The sequence below is a fragment of the Suncus etruscus genome, chromosome 13, assembly GCF_024139225.1.
Source record: "Suncus etruscus isolate mSunEtr1 chromosome 13, mSunEtr1.pri.cur, whole genome shotgun sequence".
In the NCBI taxonomy this organism is placed as follows: Eukaryota; Metazoa; Chordata; class Mammalia; order Eulipotyphla; family Soricidae; genus Suncus; species Suncus etruscus.
Window position 1 is genome coordinate 16507421 of NC_064860.1, and position 22232 is coordinate 16529652.

General features: G+C 39.1%; 1 protein-coding gene across 1 annotated transcript in view; it reads left to right on the forward strand.

Moving 5' to 3' along the window:
- The first annotated feature begins 215 nt into the window (after positions 1–215).
- The window catches only part of IGSF10 (immunoglobulin superfamily member 10), an 84296-nt gene continuing 62279 nt past the window's right edge, over positions 216–22232 (forward strand). The window contains exons 1-2 of the mRNA XM_049785515.1: positions 216–312; positions 4416–4477. Of these exons, the coding sequence (XP_049641472.1) occupies positions 216–312; positions 4416–4477 (159 nt within the window). The remainder of the gene's footprint in view (positions 313–4415; positions 4478–22232) is intronic.

Consider the following 22232-nt stretch of genomic DNA (forward strand, 5'->3'; position numbering starts at 1 on the left):
ATTGACCACACCTTCCCTTATTCTCATATTCCCTTAAAAACTTATATTCAGCCCTTAAAAACTGAATACTAGATGGTGGAGATATTGTTCAATGGGCTTAGCACATGCTTTGTATGTGGGAGACCCAGGTTCAATCACTGGCACCTGATGGTCCTCTGAACATGACCAGTAGTGACCCCCAGCACACTAAGCACAATTGGATATGTCCCGTAACAATGAGAAATAAGCAACAGACTGAGCCCAGGGATATTTGGCAGCAGTCATTTACCAGATCCTTTCATTCTGCTGCTCTTCGCTTCCTGACTAGTCTAGGTATTTCCATTCAGGCTACCTGTATTTTCTTGCCTTTTTCCTCCCAAATATTTCCAAAATAAGGAATGAAACCTCCAGGCCAAAATGTGTTTATCACATGCATTGGATGAAACCCCCTCTAGCACGTCAGGAAGAAACATTAGAACCCCAAGGTATAAATAAGAAGATCCCTTCCTACCCAAATTTTTAGAAGGCAAAAATAACATATTGAATAAATGAATGGGAAATCAAATAGCATTATATTATTTGGCAGTAGAATACAAGTGCAAGTGAGGAGATATATAGAATAATATTTTCAGTGAAATCTACAATTAATATACAATATATAATTTCAGGGTCCTCCCAGGTGCTGTGCAGAGGATCCCTGCTTGAGATTCTTGACCAGTCAGGCCAGTGGTTCAATACTGGAGGTTGAGGCTGTGGTGTTTCTCATCCCAAAGCATTCAGGAACCTCCAAGGTTACTCTGACAATTTTCCAGTCCCTATGTCAATAAGCAATATAACAATTAATAACGCAACAATAATTATTCATTCATAAACTATTAATTAATAATGCAATACAACAATTAATAAAATTCTGTTTGTGATAGTTTTATATGAAAATATAGATTACATCAAATTATTTAATTCTATATCCATAATCAGACAGAATAACATGATTTCAGAATATGAGATAGTGTATACAATTTCTATACTATAATTTATAATAATATATCATAGTGGAAACCTTTGTATAATGTTTAATTCATTGGATATCATTCATTCAAATGTAAAGAGAAGATATTTTTTCAAGCATTTAATTGACTTGTTTTATACACACTAGCTCCTAAAAGGAGCTTGGAGGTTGCTAAGCCTCAGAATGAAGATGTGAGACACAAAAACCAAAACCCTCTAAAGGGGAAATCTGGGCAAGATCCTGCTGTTGGAGATAAATTCTGAACAATTAGAACCACTCAGAGCCCTGCAGACTCTTCCCAAAATGTGGGTTGGGGGGCCAGAGAGATATTATGGAGGTAGTATGCTTGCCTTGCATGCAGAAGGACGGACGGTGGTTTGAATCCCGGCATTCCATATGGTCCCCTGAGCGATTTCTGCGTGTTGAGTCAGGAGTAAACCCTGAGCGCTGCCATCATGACTCAAAAACCAATATATGGTTAAAATTACCAAGTACACCTCAGAATGCTTATTTAATAAAAGGTCCTGACATCACCCGGGAAATAAATGGAAGTCAGAGACTATCACAGGGCATAGCAAAGGATTCTTAGAAAATGATAATGATGTAAAATGTAATTTTTGTTCTAGTCAAAGTCTGATATCATTGCTGAGAAGATTAGAGTTAACAGACATGGGGTTGTGGATAAGAGTCAGAGTCCTCTTTTCTGGAACCAAAGGAGTTTCAAAGATGAAGAGAAAATAGCCTTAATGTTTTGGGCCACACCTGGCAATGCTCAGTCATTTTTTCTAATTCTGAACTTTGAAATTATCCCAAGTGGGTGCTCAGGAGATTGTTTAGGAAACCAGAGATGCAACCTGGGCCTGCTACGTGCAAGTCAAGCATCCAACCTTCTGTACTATCACTCTGGCTCAAACAACAACAACAACAACAACAAAAACCAGGCTTTTAAAGATGAACCTGCTGTTTGGAAATAGGGTTGGTCCATGTGGAAGAATAGCTGATCATGTAAAAGGTGTGTGCCTTATTCCTGTACCAGGGAAGCCCCTACAGCTGCCATGACATCTATCTACTCAAAATAAACACCCCTTAACACTGAGAAGACAACAAGAACAATGACCTGCTTACTGGACAGGGCTTGCTGTATTGCCCCTTAATTGTGAGGCTTGTCTATAACATCACCTGGAAGCAATCCTCTACCACGGAAGACCCTACCACTGCTCAGACATCGTCCTGCTCAAAAGAGACTTCCCTTAACACTGAGAAGACTTAACAACAACCTGCTTACAGGAAAGGGCTTCCTGCATTGCCCTTTCATGGTGAGGTGAAACGAGAAGACACTCCACATCATGACTTCAATGTAGGACATGCAGATTCCAGAATCTTTAATACAGAAACATGATACCAACAACAGAGACTGTGTGAAAAGTGTGTTGGCACTACGGACAATGTCTTGGATCAGACGATAACTTGCCTGAAGCCTAGAGCTGGTCTTATGCCAGGAAACTTCAGGGGTAGGATCTCTTTGTATTTAGGCCAAGGTTATTCCTTTCCATGCCTCTCATATTTTGGTGGGCCTATGCAAACAACAATTGCCACTCTAACACCGTTTTTACTGTGCTCTTTTGACTCTAATCCTTAAAACGCACCCACTTAAAATTTGAGGTTAACTTAAGCTAATATTCATGTACATGGAAATATAAAAAATACTATGCCTCTAATGTTAAAGGAGTTATGTAAGTTTGATGGCTTTAGATTGCCTTGTGTGCTGTTAAGAAATATTATAATGTGCTACAATCTGGGGACTCGAGGGACAAAATAATCACACATGGATTCTGTTTTATTTTATCTTAACGTTCTTTGGCTGAAAGTTCAAAGTTAAGATATCGGCAAGGGGACTTCTTCTGAGAATTATGTTATGGGTGATTGTCCTTCCACTGTAACTTTACCTTGTCCTCTTTCTTTGCATCTTTTGTTCTCATAATTCAAAATAAAAAATTAATAAAAAAAAGTGTGTGCCTTTTCTGGACTGGCTGAGGTTGGGTACAAAGAGACCCAAGTTATTCCCTGGTGCTGAGGGTGTCTCAGCAATGTACAGGAGTAGTCCTGGACACCCTTGAGTGTGGTCCCCAAACTAAAGCAAGTATATAGCCCTCAGTAGGTGCTAAATAAAGTGTGCCTGAGAGTCATCAACAATCTATCCATTCATTAGAGGCACAGCCTGTGTTGTAAGTGGTGGGGTGATGGCACTCACACTCTTTGTATTATCGTGAGTTTCAAGTATTTCCAGTAGGAAAGTTTCCAGACAACCATAATTACAGCTTCTCAGCTTCCTACCCATAAAAGTAGAGACAATTGAGATAGCATGACCTGCCTGACTGAGCCAACCAAGGTCCAATCCGTGACACTCCAAACAACCCCCTGAACACTGCCAGGAGTAATACCAAAGTACCTCCAGATGGGCACCCCCAAACAAAAACATATAAGAGGAACCTTGCTCCTCATCTAGAGTTCAGGAAAGAGTTGACTATGCAAACACAGTCTAAATACTATTCAGAGACATGAATGAATCTTTGCTTCTGGGGTCTTCCCTTAAACTTCAAAATTCCCCACTCTTCCATGAAGGCACCAACCCCAGATGGAGGATCTTTACCTAGTGAAGGCTTCTCACAGAGAACATAAAAGCTTTGTGGCCCCTGACTTCCACTGCACATTTGAGGGAGGCAGGTGGAAGTTTCCTTTCCATTTTCCTTCAAGATTATGGGTGCAAGTTTTCACACAGGGAAGCCAGAAATTTGGGGGTTCTGTGTGACCGAGGTTTGTTTGAATCCCATGTGAATTCAGCTGGAAAAGGTAAGAATCAGGGCTTGGCCCTAAATGCCAGGGACCTGATTGAGAGCTCCACTCTTGCAGGATTTGAAGTCTTGACAAGGAAGATGCTGTCTGGATTTCCTGTCTGCTAGAAACATTTGGTTTTCCTCTCAATTTTTAAGAAAGAAAGTTTGTTTCTCCAGACCAGAGGTTATACGGGGATTAATGTGCATGCCTCACATGCAACTGGCACTCCCCACCACACACATTCACCAGTTCCATCACAGTATTTCCAAGCATTCTAAGCAATGTTTGAGAGTGCACCCTCCACAAAGTTTGCTTATGATTGAGTCCCAAATGCTAAATGTTACTGCTATTACGACCTACTGTTACTGACACTTTAATCCTCTTTCTAAGTTGTTTTTCCCCTGCACTCTCACTGCCTCTGAAACGATGGTATTCAGGTTACAAAATTTGGCTTGAGTTCTTTATGTGATGGGTAAATTTAAAGCATATTTTCATCTGGCTACTTTGCAGTTTTGAGAGGTTCCAAGGAGTAATGGAGAAATTTTCTTAGAATAGTGCTTGTATCTTGTATCCTTTATTTAAATCTCCTCAGGTAACTGGGTCTGGAACTCAGGTAACTATTTGCGGAAAAGCAGCTTCAATGCTTTGCTGAGTGTACCGATTTAAATATAAGAACTAAATACTCTTTTCTCACTTAACTTCTAGTATGTTACCCTAAGATTTCAAGCTCTCATTCAAATTAGGCTTTAATCTTGTTTGTTTTATAAAATTTTTATGAAGTTTGATTATGAAATAAGACATAACACCATTAGTTATGTGGAAGAGAATAAAAAACAGAATAAAATAAGTAAGCGAAGACAGTCCAGGTTCTTTTCATTAAGAAAAGATGCCCTTTGGGGCTGGAGAGATAGCATGGAGGTAAGACTTTGCCTTTCATGCAGAAGGATGGTGGTTCGAATCCCAGCATCCCATATGGTCCCCTGTGCCTGCCAGGAGGGATTCTGAGCATAGAGCCAGGAGTAACCCCTGAGCGTTGCCAGGTGTGACCAAAAAAAAAACAAAGAAAAAAAAAGAAAGAAAAGGAAAGATGCCCTTGTTAATTTAAGATTATTAAACATATCAAAGTAGCAATATTTAATTATTAGGTAATAATGGGCATAGGTGGGCTTTGGATCATCCCCAAAGTAAACATTCATTGATGATCTTATAGCCACTAGGCCTTCGTTGGGTGTCGAATTCATTGTGCAGGAAAGAATTCAAGGATAATTCAGAGAACTAAAGAGAAAAGATGTATTAAGGAATAACACACCTCTAAGAATCAGAGAACAGGCATACTCTAGAGAGAGCAACACCATTTCTACACAAAATTTCAGTTTATTTAGTTTCAGAAATAGGGCAAATTAGGGTGGAATATGTTTCCGTGAAGGAGAAAAACTTTGGAATAAATATTTCCTGGAGTCAAGGTACAACTCAGATTCTGACCATACTTGATTGTGGTCAGGAGTTGCCGTGGCAATTGTAAACTATCATGACATAGATGCTATTGCATTTTGCAAATATATTATAACCTGCTGGAAGTTATCCATTGCTCACTTGGTCCCTCATCCTGAATTCTGTAGGGTCCAACCAGTTATACCAAAGTCTCTGACTTAAGTGTTCTCATTTCTTGGGGTGTTTAATATTTTTAACATGTGCTAGCACTTTCAACAAGAAATTACGTAGTTTATACACAAGGTAGGTGTCAGTTCAATGAAGTGGTGAGCTCTGCATAAGAGAACATTCTTTTACCAAGAAGATGGCTCAGATCACATTTTATGTGACTTTGTAATTCAGGTGATATATACATCACTCTAGCTTTGGCCATCTACCTATCTCATCACCATTGTGAGAAAATTCCTAGAGTAAAAATCATGTGTTTCTGTGTGTCATGCTGACCATCAAGCCTTTGGCTCCTCCACTGATGATTAGGTACAGGTCCTTCTGAAGAGGGAGAACTAGATGTGATTCTTGAAACATTTAAGAACTCTGAGCTTCCATTTCTGCCAAGTCATTGAACTGGGGAAGTTGGGCATAAATATCAGAGTGATCTGAAGTCTAGGGAGCAGGAGCAAACTAGTAGGTACTTTACTGCTCTGATGATTTCAAACCCCTTGCTCGGCTACATCTCAAGGAGGAGAAACCCGAATCTGGCTCTATTTACTGAGCCACTCTAGCAATCATTGGGAAGCCATGGGAAACAGGAGAGGAGCTAGGAAACAAGCATGGAAGAAGATTGTCCAGTGTTCAGAGGGGTAAAGGACAGAATTACAGATCAGAGAGATTGAATAAAATTTGCAAAGAGATTTTTTTTTTCTTTTGGTTTTTGGGCTACATCTGGTGACACTCAGGGGTTACTCCTGGCTATGTGCTCAGAAATCGCTCCTGGCTTGGGGACCATGTGGGACGCCAGGGGATCGAACTGTGGTCTGTCCTAGGTCAGCTGCATGCAAGGCAAACACCCTACAGCTGTGTCACTGCTCTGGCCTGTGAGATTTTTCTTTTTAAAGGATCTATGGACAGGGGCCAGAGAGATAGCACAGCAGTAGGGTATTTGCCTTGCATGCAGCTGATTCAAGATGGATGGTGGTTTGAATTCTGACATCCCATATAGTCCCTTCCAGGAGCAAGTTCTGAGTGCAGAAACCCATTGAGCATAAAGCATCAAAACAAAAACAACAACAACAACAAAACAACCAACCCAACATATGGACAATATCATGAACAAATCCCTTCTGATGGGTTTTTGGTGTCACTAAGTTGGCAGATGAAGGGAAATTTGTTATAAGCTAGACCTAACAAGTAATTAGCCAACTCCTTGGTGTGATGAGTAGGTAGGATATGAGAGCAATTAGTCTTGGGTGATTGATTGATTGATTGGTTGATTGATTCATGGAATTCCAGCCCCAATGGTTAACTAGTATTGCTTCTTCTCCTTCTGGGTATTATTCTTATGAGAGAGAAAAGCTGCAGTCTTCAGAGTATGCTTTCTCAAAAGTTACTTGAGAAACCTGAATTCAGGTAGTTTCTGAATCAAATAAATTAAGAATAAAAATCAAGGCTATGGATAAAGGAAAGGAAGAATTAAGGGAAATTGAGAAAACCAACATTACTGAGATTCTCTTATGTTCTTGGGCTGAACATGGTAATTGACATTTATTAACCATGTTCTCAGTGTCATTTCTGAGGTACCAGAACCTCTAGAACCACAAAGACTGACTTCATCATAAGTCCCACCTCAGGATCTGTGCAGATACTGAGACCTCTAAACATAGAGCAGAAGTCTTCCACACACCAAAACAAAACAAAACAAAACAAAACAAAACACCATCGGGAAAGTAAAGGATCCTGATCATGAGCAAAGTCTAGAGTTGATCCCATGACAGTATGCTCCAAGGACAGAGAAACCCCATATCTCTTAGGCCAAGTGAATTCCTTTTCGAATGACCCCAATATTTACTGTGCCAGGGCAGGAGGGAAAAAACAAATACAAAAAGCACAAAATCTTGGTTATTTTTTATATAAATATATATATTACCTTTATTTATTATTGTTATTATTATTTTTGATTTATTTATCTATTTTGGTCGATTTTTCTGTTTGGGTGCGATTATTGAAAGTGTTGTCCCCAATTATATTTATTTTTTTTTTCTTCCTTTCTTCTCTTTCGTTATGTACTATACCATGTTTCTTAATTCAAGACCATGGCGTGATTTTTGTTTGTTTGCTTCAGTTTTTTTTTTGTTGGTTTGTTTGTTTTGTCTGTTCTTTGAGGTGCTTATGATATAGCTGGAGCCCTCAATTCATGGGAGGACTGCCCTGGTTTGTCTCTAAGGAGGCGAGATTGGGGAACAGGTGACTGGGCTGCTAGAGCAGTTCACATGATCTGTGGTGGTCATTCATTGAAAATGTACCTCATTATATCTGCTTTTGCTTTTCTTGGGCAGCCCTGTCAGCCAACCCACCAGCTGTTAAGCAGTTTACAAGTAAATGCAATTTTTTTTTGTTGTGGGGTTTTGGTTTTTTTTTATATTTTATATTACATTTTGTTTAAAGTCCTATGAATGTATATGTGTGATTAAAATGGCTTTTTCTGTTTGAAAAAAAAAATAAAAACCATTACAAAAAAAATAAAAAATAAAATGTGCCTGGCAAGGTGAAAAACAAAAAAAAGAACAGAAAAATTAACCATGTTCTCAAAACCACATTGGGAGCTTAACCTGCATCACTATATTTACTAGCAGTAGTAAAACACTCATTGTGCTAAAGTATTCTCTTCCCTAAATCTCCAAATAGTCATTTTCTTTTTTTTTGTTTTTTTGTTTTTTGGGCCACATCCGGCGGTGCTCAGGGGTTACTCCTGGATGTCTGCTCAGAAATAGCTCCTGGCAGGCATGGGGGACCATATGGGACACCGGGATTCAAACTAACCACCTTTGGTCCTGGATCGGCTGCTTGCAAGGCAAACGCCACTGTGCTATCTCTTTGGGCCCCAAATAGTCATTTTCTTAGTGACCCTTCTCACCGGTGGAGAGAAAATTTAAGCTTAGGGTTTGGAGCTGAAACAATACACAGCAGTTAGGGCATTTGCTTTGCATGGTGCCAACCTGGGTTCTATCCCTGGCATCTTATATGGTCTCCTGAGCCTGCCAGGAGTACTTTCAGAGCCAGGAATAATCCCTGAATACTGCTGGGTGTGGTCCAAAACAAACAAACAAAAACCCCTAACAAACAAACAAACAAACAAAAACCCCTAAACAAACAAACTAAAACCTAGATCATTAAAACATTTGATATCCACCTCCTCTTCTTCTTCCTCCTCCTCCTCCTCCTCCTCCTCCATCTTTTTTCCTTTCTTTTTTCCTCATACTTGGATGGTGCTCAGGGATTACTGCTGGCTCTATGCTCAAGGATTACTCCTGCAATGCTCAAGGGACTATATGAAGCTCTGGGAATTAAACTGGGGTCAACCATGTGCAAAGCAAGCACCCTTCACACTGTATTATTGCTCTGTCCCCTCCATTTTATTTTTACATTACAAATTAGGTCTTCCCAAACCCTGAAAAACTATCAGCAGTACTGTGAAAGGAAACTGGAAAGTGGTGAGAGGAGACTCAGTGACACTCTGGGATTTTGTGACATAGAAACCCATCTAGTATAAAGCATCAATCTTTATACTGTTGTTAACCAAGGTGTTGCAATAAAAATACCTTGTGACTACACCAAGAAATTGTTTTTATGTGAGTAACAAATACTGGGATTGACATATAAATTTGATTATCACATATAATAAGGTGATTTAAAAGTTACCTCTAGACTAACAGCACTTTTAGGGGCATTTGAATCTGCTATCAAAGAACCATTTGGAAATGAGATACTTCTGGACCTAGTTTTCCTTGAGAATGGCACCTCCCAGCCAAAATTCCTAAAAATGAAACCATCATGAACAGGAGGAAATCCAGTCCCTCCTGCTGTGTCCAATGAGCCATCCAGCTAAATGAGCTGAAAATCTTATTTTCTTCAGCCAGGGTGGCTTGAGTTTTCTCTCATTTGCATCCAAAAACAATCTTGATAGGTACAAGTTTCCAAAGGGGAAAAAGAGACTTCTCTGGAGTCAGAAGTGGGCCCAGCAGCCAATGACAGAGTGATGCTAGCTGTTCAAAAAGAATAAGTTCTTTCCAAATCTTCCCCAAATTTAGAGGCTAAATATGAACAGAGTTTAAGTCAGGCCAACCAGACAAAATTCAAAGACCTATGTCTGCTCACTTTTTGCTTCTTAAATGTGGAATCAAGATGGTGGTTGTAGTAATACTCTCTCCTGAAAACCCTGGGTGCAGATGGTAGGAGCAAGGGCTTTCAGGAGGGACTGGGGAAGCTAAGGATAAAAACTTTATTGACTGCTGGATAAGGCACACACACACACACACACACACACAAACACACACACACACACACACACACACACACAGAAACTGACAGCAAAGAATCAAGTCTATTGTGGGGAAAAGTTGGGCTTTCTTTTCCCTAACCATTACCTCTTTATTCTGCTTCTGAAATAGCAGTTGACCTTTTAGCTCACTTCCCATCCCAACTAGTATTGGTCTACATATTCCAGTCAACTGCTCTAAAGTCAGCTGTTGAATCTCACCCAAACACTGGTACTTATTACCTGACTTCAGAACAGCTGTGTGGTCTTCAACATCTGTCTTAGGAGAAGCAAGTATACAAGCCACCAAAGAATTTGCTCTCCAGTTCAGCAGCAAAGAGGGCTTCTGAAATTCTTCCTGTTACAATGTCATCCAGATTTTGACATGTTCATCAAACTAAAATTTAGGCCAGTACTAGCTAGTGATGTTATAACTATATGAACAAGCTACGAATCTTCTAAGCAAAATATTTTAAGATTGGACATAGAAGGTGAAATTTTGATCATGTTCAGTCTGGTGTAGAAGTAGTAGGAACTGGAAATAAACACACACATTATTGTGTCTAAATTTTTTAGTTTGCCAAATTCAAAACAGTTATATGATTTTGTGTTGAAATATCCAATTTGTAAGCAAATCACAGTCCTTACTTGTCTTCTCTTCCTCCTCTTCTGGTTAGCTGTCTGGCCATTTTACTCCCTGAGTTCACTTCTAGTTCTATATAGATGGTGCATACAATAGGTGACTAACATATCAGTCTTTCAGTCTGCCTTTTTTTAAGCTCTGGGCATACCCTGATGGGAAAATAGTTAAAATCAGATTTTTGGATTGTTAGCCTCAACCATTTTCTGTTTTGCCCTAATGTTGTTAGGTCTAATGTAGAATTGGTGTCACTACTTAAATACTACCATGTCTAAGTTTGACTTGTTAAAGTTTGACTTGATAAAGCTATGACATTCATGAATATTTATGAAAAACCTTCTTCAATGTCATAACAAGTTTGGTTCCAAAGGTTCCTGTTGATTTTTTTCCATAACTGCCTTGGAGCAGTTTTCACTTGCACCTTGTCTCTGTGTTACATACAAGAACATGTATAGAATTTGAAGATCTGACAAACATACAGAATGTTTTCCATTTTGGCCATACTTCAGGGTACATTTTATAGTGTACTCATGTACAGGTATGGAAAATCTGTTAAGTTCAGAAAGTAAGTTGTAGTTGAGTGAATAAAAAAAAAGGAAGACTACTTTTGGAAAACTCAGATGTTGATGGAAGGTATTTTTTGGAAGTGATGGAAGAATTTCTACTTTCCAAGCAAATATCAACACAGCATCGATGTTTTTCTTGCACACAATAGCATATGTCATCAGACCAAGAGAATGTTCTTCCTTACCACACTTGCCTTAAGTATGTCCTTATTTATTCTATGCTCCTCCAAAAGCCCCTTTTAAATTAAAAAAAGTATTAAGCCCTTTCCAGAAGACTACTTAAAAACATGTGGACTATTTTACCCTGAAATGTGGTTGTGATTGAATGGCATTTCCATAAAGAAAATACAATTGTTAGATAAACCCTGATGATTACCCTGCCTTGCCAGTAAATCCTGGCACATACATTTTACAGAGAAGTAATGGAATTTGTTTTTACTGAGTGGTAAGAACATTCTTAATCAGTCTTAAGAATTAATGAACAAAAGTAAACTTTAACATTTTCAATATTCAAGGATAATAAATTTATATCATTAAATTCAGGATCTGATGATTAAATACTGTCAAAATAAAGAGGATTGTAATCCTGAATCCTATTTACATGATTTTTCTCATAAAATTGTTCTGAATTTTTCACAAACAAATTGCAAAATCATCCTTAAACTATGCAGTGGGTTAATTGCTACACTTTTTGTTACTTAAACTAGTAAAATGTCCATTATACTTACTTTGAATGCAGTTATTATTTTGATATGGTTTTAACATCTCCAAGATTTTTCTATCCCCTGATCAAACTAAATTTTTATTTTGAAAAACTTTGCTCAATAATTATTTCTCCTTTGTGTGTATGTAGAAAACAGCATTTTTAGAATTAAAGTCAAACCAATAAGTTCTTATCTAATAGAGATGGGAACACACAAATCTTGTAGTGCAATGGGACCTTACACCCTGAACATTGACTTAAAGACCTGGCACAGGCCTCACAAGAATGGGCATTCTTCATGCACCCCTGATCTAGAGAAGACATCTACAAAACATCCAAGGTTGTCTATAACATCACCTGGAGGCAATCCTCTACCAGGGAAGACCCTACAGCTGCTCTGACATTGATCTACTCAAAAGAGACTTCCCTTAACACTGAAAAGACTTAACAAGAACAATGACCTCCTTACTGGACAGGGCTTGCTGTATTGCCCCTTAATTGTGAGGTGAAACTAGAGGATACTCCACACCAGCCTGACTTCAATGTAGGATGTGCAGATTCCAGGATCTTTAATACAGAAACCTGATGCCAACAATAGGACTGCATGAAAAATAAAACTATTGGCACTACAGACAATGACTTGGATTGAATAAACTAATTTGCCTGGAGCCTAGAGTTGGTCTTATGCCAGGAAACTTCAGGGGTAGGGTCTCCTTGTATTTAGACCAAGGCTATTCCTTTCTATGACCCCCATATTTTGGTGGGCCTATGCAAACAATATTTGCCACTCTAACAACGTTTTTACTGTGCCCTTTTGAATAACCCAAAAAATACCTCTTAAACTTTTGATGTTAACTTAAACTAATATGTATGTGCATGAATATATAAAAATACTATGCCTTCAAAGTTAAGGAGTCACATAAGTCTCATGGCTTTACATTGCTTTGTGTACTGCTAAGAAATGTTATAATGTACTACAATCTGGGGACTTGTGGGCAAAGTAATTGTACATGGGTTCTGCCTTATTTTTCTTAATTTTTTTTTGACTGTAAGTTCAATATTTAGGCGTCAGCAAGGGGATTTCTTCTGAGAACTTTGTTTATGGGCGATTGTTCTTTCACTGTAACTTTACCTTGTCCTCTTTGCATCATTGTTCTCATAATTAAAAATTAAAAATTAAAAAAAAAGAATTATAGTTAAGCTATAATTGACTTAAACCTGAAAGAAACTCTTGAAAACCTGAACTTACAGAGATCTCTGAGAAATAAAATGTTATGCTTCTTTGTAGAAGCTGAGTTGTGATATGGTTTTTGACTTTCTACTAAATTAGAAAATGCTCAGCATTTCATTGTCTTTTCCATGAACTATCAATAAAATCAGTAAAAATATTGGCTTAGGTGTACAGTATAAATTCTGGGTTTTGTTTCTTGAGAATGCTCCTTGATTTTACTGAGGTTTAGTCACTGACATGTAATGCCCCCCTAAAAAAAAACCCACCCAAAGTCACCAGAGTGGCTTAAAGCAACACACATTGGTTATCTCACAGTTTCTGAGTGAAGCCCTGTGGTTGGGGGGTTCTCAGATCTTCTAAGAGCTGTGACTTAAACTAAAGACTAAAGACTAGTTGGCTTGACTAAAGACTGAGCAGTATCTTAAGGTTCTTTTGGGGCTGAGGAACTCTCCATATTCACTTTGCTGGTGGTTGGCAAAAGATTTCAGTTCTTGCAAGGCCCCTGGCTCCTGCTTGGTGGGTCTCTCTCTCTCTCTCTCTCTCTCTCTCTCTCTCTCTCTCTCTCTCTCTCTCTCTCTCTCTCTCTCTCTCTCTCTCTCTCCTTCTCTCTCTGTCTCTCTCCTCTTCTTTCTTTTCCTTCCTTCCTCCCCATTCTCCTCCCCTCCTCCTTCAGACAAAAGGTGATCCTGGGACAGACCAGCATGGCCATCATCCAGGGGTGATACCTGTACCCCTGAGATGACCTGTCAGACCATCCACCAAAGGGGTGCCCTGTGATCAGATGATTGAAAGCGTGTTCAGTAGGTTTTTGTTTGTTTTTATTTTAACTCACTGCTTTGTACTGAGGGCAGTCCCAAGCCCCTGGAGGAGGAGCTACAACCAGGATAAAATCGACCTTTGGGAACTAGAGTAAGTGGCTAAAGAGAAATGTGTGAGCAGAGATAGTAAAGCAGACCCCTTCATTCTGTGCATGAGTTTTGTGTCATGGAGTTTTGTCCTGGAGTAGGTGAGCTGCCTGGAACAGACATTGAAAAAAAATGGTTTTGAGAGCATCAGATTCCTTGTTTCAGCTCAGTTCCAATGTAAAAGTTCTCAGCATTAAAACAAGGGGTTAAGAAAACAAAATTCAGGTTTTGGAATTCAGTTCTGGGCTTGAGGTGCTTTCCTTGCTTGTGCCTGACCATGGTACCATCCTTAACACTTATAGTTGCAGGAGCACTTGCCAGGAGTGACCATTAAGCACAGAATCAGGAGTTAGCCTTGAGTGAAGCCTTAGCACAGAGCCAGGAATATTTCCCACATCTGCAGATGTGGACCCCAAACCATAAATAGGAACAGACCACACAGAAAATTAGAACTTTCAAACGGAACCATGTGGGTGGACCCTTGTGAATCAAAGCAGCCAGGGTCCCCTGAGGACTTTTAAGACACCCAGCATATCACAACGTTTTCAGTATAAGCAACAATATTATTCAACAACAAAAAAAATTATTCAACCAAAAAAGCATTGTTTTGGCTACACCTGGTGATGCTCAGGGGTTACTCCTGGCTATGTGCTCAGAAATCGCCCCTGGCTTGGGGGACCAAATGGGACACTGGGGGATCGAACTGCCGTCTGTCCTAGGCTAGCACTGGCAAGGCAGATGCTATACCACTCTGTGCCACTGCTCCAGCCCCACAAAAAAATTTTAAGTACTATATATGACCAGTTCTTATAGTTCTTAAAAATTTGCATTAAAGGGGCCGGAGAGATAGCACAGTGGTAGGGCATTTGCCTTGCATGTGGCCGACCCCAGAGGAACCTGGTTTAATTCCAAGCATCCATATCATCCCCTAGCCTGCCAGGGGCAATTTCTGAGTGCAGAGCCAGGAGTGACCAGTCAGGAGTTGGGTACAGTCCAACAACCAATCAATAAATCAATAAATAAAGTTTAAAATGTGTATTAAATATATATTTTTCTTCTAACATATTTTGATTTTTTTTTTTTTTGGTTTTTGGGCTACATGCAGTGATGCTCAGGGGTTATTTTTGGCTATGTGCTCAGAAATCGCTCTTGATTGGGGGACCATATGGGACATCAGGGGATCAAACCACAGTCAGTCCTAGGCTAGCGCAGGCAAGGCAGACACCTTATTATGTGCACCACTGCTACAGCCCTCATATTTTGAAATCTGTATTGAAATATCAATTGCATCATAAGCTGCATTTATTTAAATGTTTCCATTGATTTACAGGAATATAAAATTTCAGGAGGTTAGCATCATACCTTTGTGTGTATTAGTCTTACTACATCTCTCTTCCCTCCATCGATTTTTCCCTACTTTCTTTTCAATTTTTAATAGCTTTTAAACAAGGGCTAGACCTAATGGTACTTAGTTTTTTTTAAATTCATATCTTTATTTAAGAACCATAATTATAAACATGTTTGTATTTGGATTTCAGGTATATATAAAAAAGAACACCTCCCTTCACCAGTGCAACATTCCCACTACCAAAGTCTCCCTCCTGCCCCACCTCCTGCCAGTCTTAGAGACAGGCATTTTATTTCTCTCAATCACTACCATTGTTATGATAGTTGTCATTATAGTTATTTCCCAACTGAACTAACCATTCTTTGTGGTAAGCTTTATATCGTGGGCTGTCCTTCCAGCCCTCATCTTTATTGTCTCTGTGTATTATTATAATAATGCCTTTTATTTTTCTTAAAACCCACAGATGAGGGGCCGGAGAGATAGCAAGGAGGTAAGGTGTTTGCCTTTCATGCAGAAGGACGGTGGTTCAAATCCTGGCATCCCATATGGTTCCCTGTGCCTGCCAGGGGCAATTTCTGAGCATAGAGCCAGGAGTAACCCCTGAGCACTACTGGTGTGAAACCCTCCCCCAAAAAAAACCATAGATGAGTGAGGCTATTTTGTGTCTATTTCCCTCCTTCTGACTTATTTCACTCATAATAGTTTTCATGTCCATCTATGTATAGGAAAATTTTATGACCTCATCTCTTCTGATAGCTGCATAGTATTTCATTGTGTATATGTACCACAGTTTCTCTACCCACTCATCTGTTGTCGGCCATCTGGGTTGTTTCCAGATTCTGGCTATTGTAGATAGTGCTAAAATAAATATAGGCATGCAGAAGGCATTTTGTGTTCCTACAGCAGTGATCAGCAACCTGTGGCTCGCGAGCCACATGTGGCTCCACAGAGTTTTCTTTTCTGTGGATTCTCATGTTCAGAGTACTCATTATTAAAGTTGTGAGCTAATGCCCTTAAATGCTGTTTTTCATATAGATTATGACTTTCTGCATATTATAAGTGCCAATCAGAAATTTTTTGCAAGAGTGGAAACATTTCAATATCTCCTTCTCAGACACAGCTATCCCAGAATCAGATTCCTTTTTGAACACATCATCTTATGTCTCACTGTAAAAACTACTTGTGAAACTCCCCTGCAGAGAAATATTAAATTCATAGAGAAAATGAACAATGTCTAAAAATACACATGCTTAGCTACCCATTCCTTGTCCAACTGGGGCTGTACAAAGTCAGAGTTCTGCTCTCACAGAAACTGCACTACTTCTTCCCTCTTGCCAACAAGGCGAGTGAGCACCCTTCCCCTGAACAGCCACTTCACTTCTTCATGGAGAAGATGCTAGGAATGGGCTTCCAGACTCTCACCCAGAGTGGTGAATAGCCTGGATTTGATCACAATTGTGAATTTCACAAATTATCTTTACTGTGTCATCTATCACAGAGTTTAGTTCAACATAAAGTTCTTTTGAATCCAGCCTATCATACAATTTTGAGTGGATACAATGTACAGGTGTGCAACTTCTGTTTCTTGTGACTACACAAAAACACTAAGCCATGCACAGTGCACCATCTGTACATACATCAACACATCAGATTATTATTCTGAGTGAAATGAGTCAGAAGGAGAAGTGTAGACACAGAATAATCATTTGTGGCATATAAGAATAGTAAATGGCTATATGGTAATAATATTTAGAGAAAATAGGAATGAGGGATAGTCCATGATAGGAAGCTTGCCATAAAGTGGTGAGTTCAGTTAGAATAGAGAAAAGTATATTATGACTTTGATAGTTGGAACATATTACTCTGAACAAGAACTGGATGCTGAAAATGGATAAGTGACATGCATGGCACCCTTTAATTAATAATATTGCAAACCCTGGTGTCATAAAAAAATTTGCAAACCTCAGTGTCATAAAAAAAAGAGAGATAGAGAGAAAAGAGCAAAATGCCTGCCCCTGCCATAGGCAGAGGAGAGTGAAGGGGAAGGAAACAAGGGACAATAGTGGTGGGGAAAGTGCACTGGTTAAGGGTGGTGTACATTCCATGATTGAAACTCAAGTATGAGTAATTTTGTAACAAATATGCTTAAATAAAAATTTTTTTAAAATGTTTCAGGCACTCTATCATAATTCTTTATGATATATCATATGCCTTTAACAAAGTGCCATTTTTGTTTTTGTGTGTATTTTAGTTTGGTTTCTTGCAGCACACACTAAAGTGTCAATAGATTTTCTTCCTTTCAGTGAAATCACTACTTTTCTCTGGAACACTGTTCTTGCTTTTTAAGATTGTTGAAAGTTTTTTCTCTTTTACCTGTTTCATCTCCATATTGTAGGGTTTCAAATTTTCAGCACATTTTGTTTATCAAGGGAAATGTTTTGGAACTTTTTGCTTCCTTTTTATCAGAAATCAAAGCATTTTTCCCCGAAAAGGGTGTTCACTACCAAAATTAACAAACAATCAGTGGATTCAAGAACTGTATTTTATGGTGGATGTTACTTCACATCTAAATCAGCTTAATCATAATCTACAGGGGAAAGGAAACACATTTTTTCTATGTTCAAAGTTATTTCGTTTGAAAACAAATTATCTGTTTTTGCTCAAGATTTTGACAGAGAAACTTTGATTCACCTTCCAAGCCTGTTGAAACATTGCCAAAAAAATAATTCTGATATTTTCATTACCTATTTTAAAACAGCACTTTTAAATATGAGAGAAGCTTTTCTCAAGAGGTTTCAGGATTTCAGAAACAGCAAAGCCTTTGTTAAAAAGTCTCTGGATGCCACTGTAACAAAATTAAATTTTTCTCCCTTTAATATCTACATTGGCAATTTTGATTTTATTAATTTTTATTTTTAATTATGAGAACAAAGATGCAAAGAAAGAGGACAAGGTAAAGTTACAGTGGAAGGACAATCACCCATAAACAGAATTCTCAGTAGTCCCATTGCTGATATCTTAACTTTGAACTTTCAGCCAAAGAACATTAAGAAAAATAAAGCAGAACCCATGTACAATTACTTTGTCCCTCAAGTCCCCAGATTGTAGTACATAATATTTCTTAGCACACAAAACAATCTAAAGACATAAAACTTATATAACTCCTTAAACATTGAAGGCAAAGTACTTTATTACATTTCCATGCACATGCCTATTAGTTTAAGTTAACCTCAAATGTTTAAGTAGGTTGTTTTTCTAAAGGATTAGAGTCAAAGGAGTACAGTAAAAATGGTGTTAGAGTGGCAATTATTGTTTGCATAGGCCCACAAAAATATGAGGGACATGGAAAGGAAAAGTCTTGGCCTAAATACAAGGAGACCCTACCCCTGAATTTTCCTGGCATAAGACCAACTCTAGGCTCCAGGCAAACTAGTTTGTCCAATCCAGGTCATTGTCTGTAGTGCCAATACACTTTTATTTTTTACACAGTCTCTGTTGTTGGTATCATATTTCTGTATTAAAGATCCTGGAATCTCCATATCCTATATAGCAGTCAGGATGAGGCAGAGCATCCTCTAGTTTCTCCTCACACTTAAAAGACAATGCAGAGAACCCTGTCCTGTAGAGCAGGTCGTTGTTGTTGTCAAGTCTTCTTAGTGCTAAGGGAAGTCTCTTTTGAGCAGGCCGATGTCAGAGCAGTGGTAGGATCTTCCCTGGTAGAGGATTGCTTCCAGATGTTATAAAAAACCTTGGATGTTTCGTAGATAGCTTCCCTGGTCAGGGGTGAATGGAGGATGCCCATTCTTCTGAGGTCTGTGCCAGGTCATTATATCAATGTTCAGGGTGTAAGGTCCCATTGCACTACGAGATTTGTGTGTTCCAACCTCTATTAGATAAGAACTTATTTGTATGTATAGTATTTTCCCATTTTAATGTACCTATACAAAGAAGGAACAATGCCGCGTGGTGTTATCGGTGCATATGGGGGCCATAAAAACAAGACTAACCATCCCCATGACATGATTCAATCATAAGCATTAAACTGAGGGACTCTTCCACCAAAATTCCTTATTGATCAGCTCATAAAGAAAAGACAAGATAAAAAGTGGGTAGAATCGTCATGGAAAAAGAATATTTAGAAAGAGTTATAGCTGTTAAATAAAATACCCATAAAATATTCAAAACACATATGTGTCCATTGTATGTCTTTTGAAATAGCTGGGGGTTGTTAAATCCAATGCAAGAGTTTGGTCTGTGATTAGAACCGTGTAGTACTGTAGTTAAAAAGAATAAATGTGGGGTACTGATGGTTGGGGGTGAGAGAGTTAAGGAGTAATAATGAGCTTTGCAGGGCTGTGAAAAGGGCAGAATCTTTTGGGTTAGGGGGTCGGTCTTGGTGCCTAACAAATTAAACAACTGAGTGTAAAGAAGGTTAATTAAGGGGAAGATAACGAATCCGGATTGGAAGATGAGGGAGTAGAAGGAGCTCTGTGTGGAGGAGGGGAAATATATCAGAGGGGTTAAATACATTGTATAGATGTTGTTTATGGATTAGACTTGGCAGTCAGAGAGGACCACTGTATAGGAAGTCACATCTACATATACACTGATTTTTAGAGACCTATTTGAATATTATCCTCCAAATCTAGGGAATTCCATTTTTTTCCTAGAAACAGTTGAGAATTAAGAATATTTTTGGGTGTTGTTAAAAAGTATATTGTTGTGTATGTAAATATTTTGGGGGATTACTATGTTGCTCACCCTAATCTGATTAGGTGATTGTGCCCTACCCTAGGGTGTGACCTGGCATTCTGCCCCCACCCTAGGGTAGGACCTGATTCTGCTTCCACCATTGGTTGGTATCTGATCCCACCATTGGGTGGGACCTGACTCTGGACTATAAGAGCAAGGGTCTGTGGAAGGCGAGAGGCTTTTTGCTGGCTGGAACTGAATCGGAGTCTTTGGACTTCAGTTTTGTCCATCCGAATAAAGCAAATATTTCCACGAGCCTGATTGTCTGCGAGCTGTTTACCCGCCGTTTCACCTCAGAACCGTGGGCTAGACAGGGTGGCAGACACGTGCTCCGAGCTGGAAGAAAAGGGCCTCATTCTCCATCCCTCCATCAGGGGCTGTCCTGCTACATAATGGCGCCCGAACAGGGACCTGAACCCTGGACCCTCAGAACTGTAAGTGAAATATTTCATTGGAAATTTCCTATGCTGACCATCAAATGGTTTCTGTGGTTAGTCATGTGGATTTTACCACCCTTAGTCTTACGCATTGGTGCTCTAGTATACAAGTGGATCATTCCATTTTGTTTAAAACTAATTGGTTTTGATCTAAGGACAATCACTGCAGTTGGATGGTTGTGGTCTATATTTCAAATGAAAAGTGTAGTGTCTCTAGCCATCATAGTTTGTGGAATTTCTGTGTTGACTAACGTTATTATTATGAGCATAGTTATTTGCTGTTATTTCTATTTAGGAAATAGAAAGTGTAGAAATGGTGAGGCTAAAACCAGTATAGATAATAAGGAAATTTATCTGACGAAAACTCAGACCAAGGTGCAGGCTGACGAATCCAGCCCCACCATCAACAATATAGAAATTTTTGCTGGAAGAAAAACAACTCAGAATGTTAAGCCTGATTCTAGTGAATTGCTTGACAGTAGTGACTCAGATAATGATCTACCTCCAGTGCTAACTCCACGAAGTATGCCTCCTTCTAGTCACAAAATTGAATCGCAGAGCAGAGCAGATTCAAAAAATGAACCACATGCTCAGTCTCAGAGCTCTATTCAGAGTAATTTTGCTAATCAGGCCTTATCCCCTATAGACGGGGTAAATGTTTCTAACTATGTACCCTATCAGATGGAAGAATTAGATCGGTTTAAAAGATCATGTAAAGAAAATGGGCCAAAATCGCCATACAGTGTGGAGTTATTAAGACTTTGGAGTCATAACTCATCTTGGACTTTGTATGATTTTAAAAGAATCGCTGAAATATGCCTGTCGTCTAAACAGCGAACTGAATGGGAAATGTACTATTCAGAAGGCGTAAAAGCTAAATTATATAGTCCGGATGGTATGAAAAAGCAAGTGGCAGGTGTTACTCTATCGTATGAATTATTGATGGCAGAAAATCAATTTGCAAATATTCAGACACAAGCAGCTTTACCTAAGGAAATCTTAAATTTAATCAGGGAGATTGCATTGTCAGCATGGGAAAAAATTGATTCTAACAGCATTGGTAGAGGAAACTTTTTAAAAATTACCCAAGGTCCTTATGAGTCATTTGCAGAGTTTGTAGGTAAGATTAAAGATGCTCTGAAGTTACAGGTGGAAGATGAGGAGATTAGAAACTTCCTAGTAAAATCTGTGGCCTATCATAATGCAAATTCAGCCTGTAGATTAGTATTGAATACATTAAATGAAAAGTCAGATCTGAATGATTACCTTTATGCCTGCCGGAATGTCTATGTGGAACCCCAACCCCCACCCCACTCAGACTCATTACAAACCTTCCCAGTTACCAAGGGAACAATGTCTTACTCCCCTCGGGGACAGAACACTTTCCGGAAACCAGGTCTTTGCCCAAAATGCAAAAGGGGTCGCCACTGGGCGAAAGATTGCAGATCCAGAAACCTCATTAATAATAACCTAAGTAGAGGTTTCAACACAGTCCCCAGGAGGCAAATCGCCTGCTACCATTGTGGAAAACAGGGACATATCAAAAGAAATTGTCGTCTCCTTATAAATTCAGCTCCCCAAGAACACACATACAAGATGCAGGGAAACGCCCACAGGGCCTCCCCCCAGGCCCTTCCAAATCAGGGGCAAAGTTCACAGACAATAATCCTTCCAAGCCCAGCCCAAGAAAATTCATCACGATAAGGGAATTAATCCACTCTACTTCAGGGAGTGCCGGATTAGACATATTATGCCCAGAGGACATTACAATTTACCCAGGAGCATGCCCTTACATGTTAGAAACTGGCATTGTAGGCCCGCCACCCCCAGATACCATGGGTTTGATTCTTGGCAGAAGTTCCCTC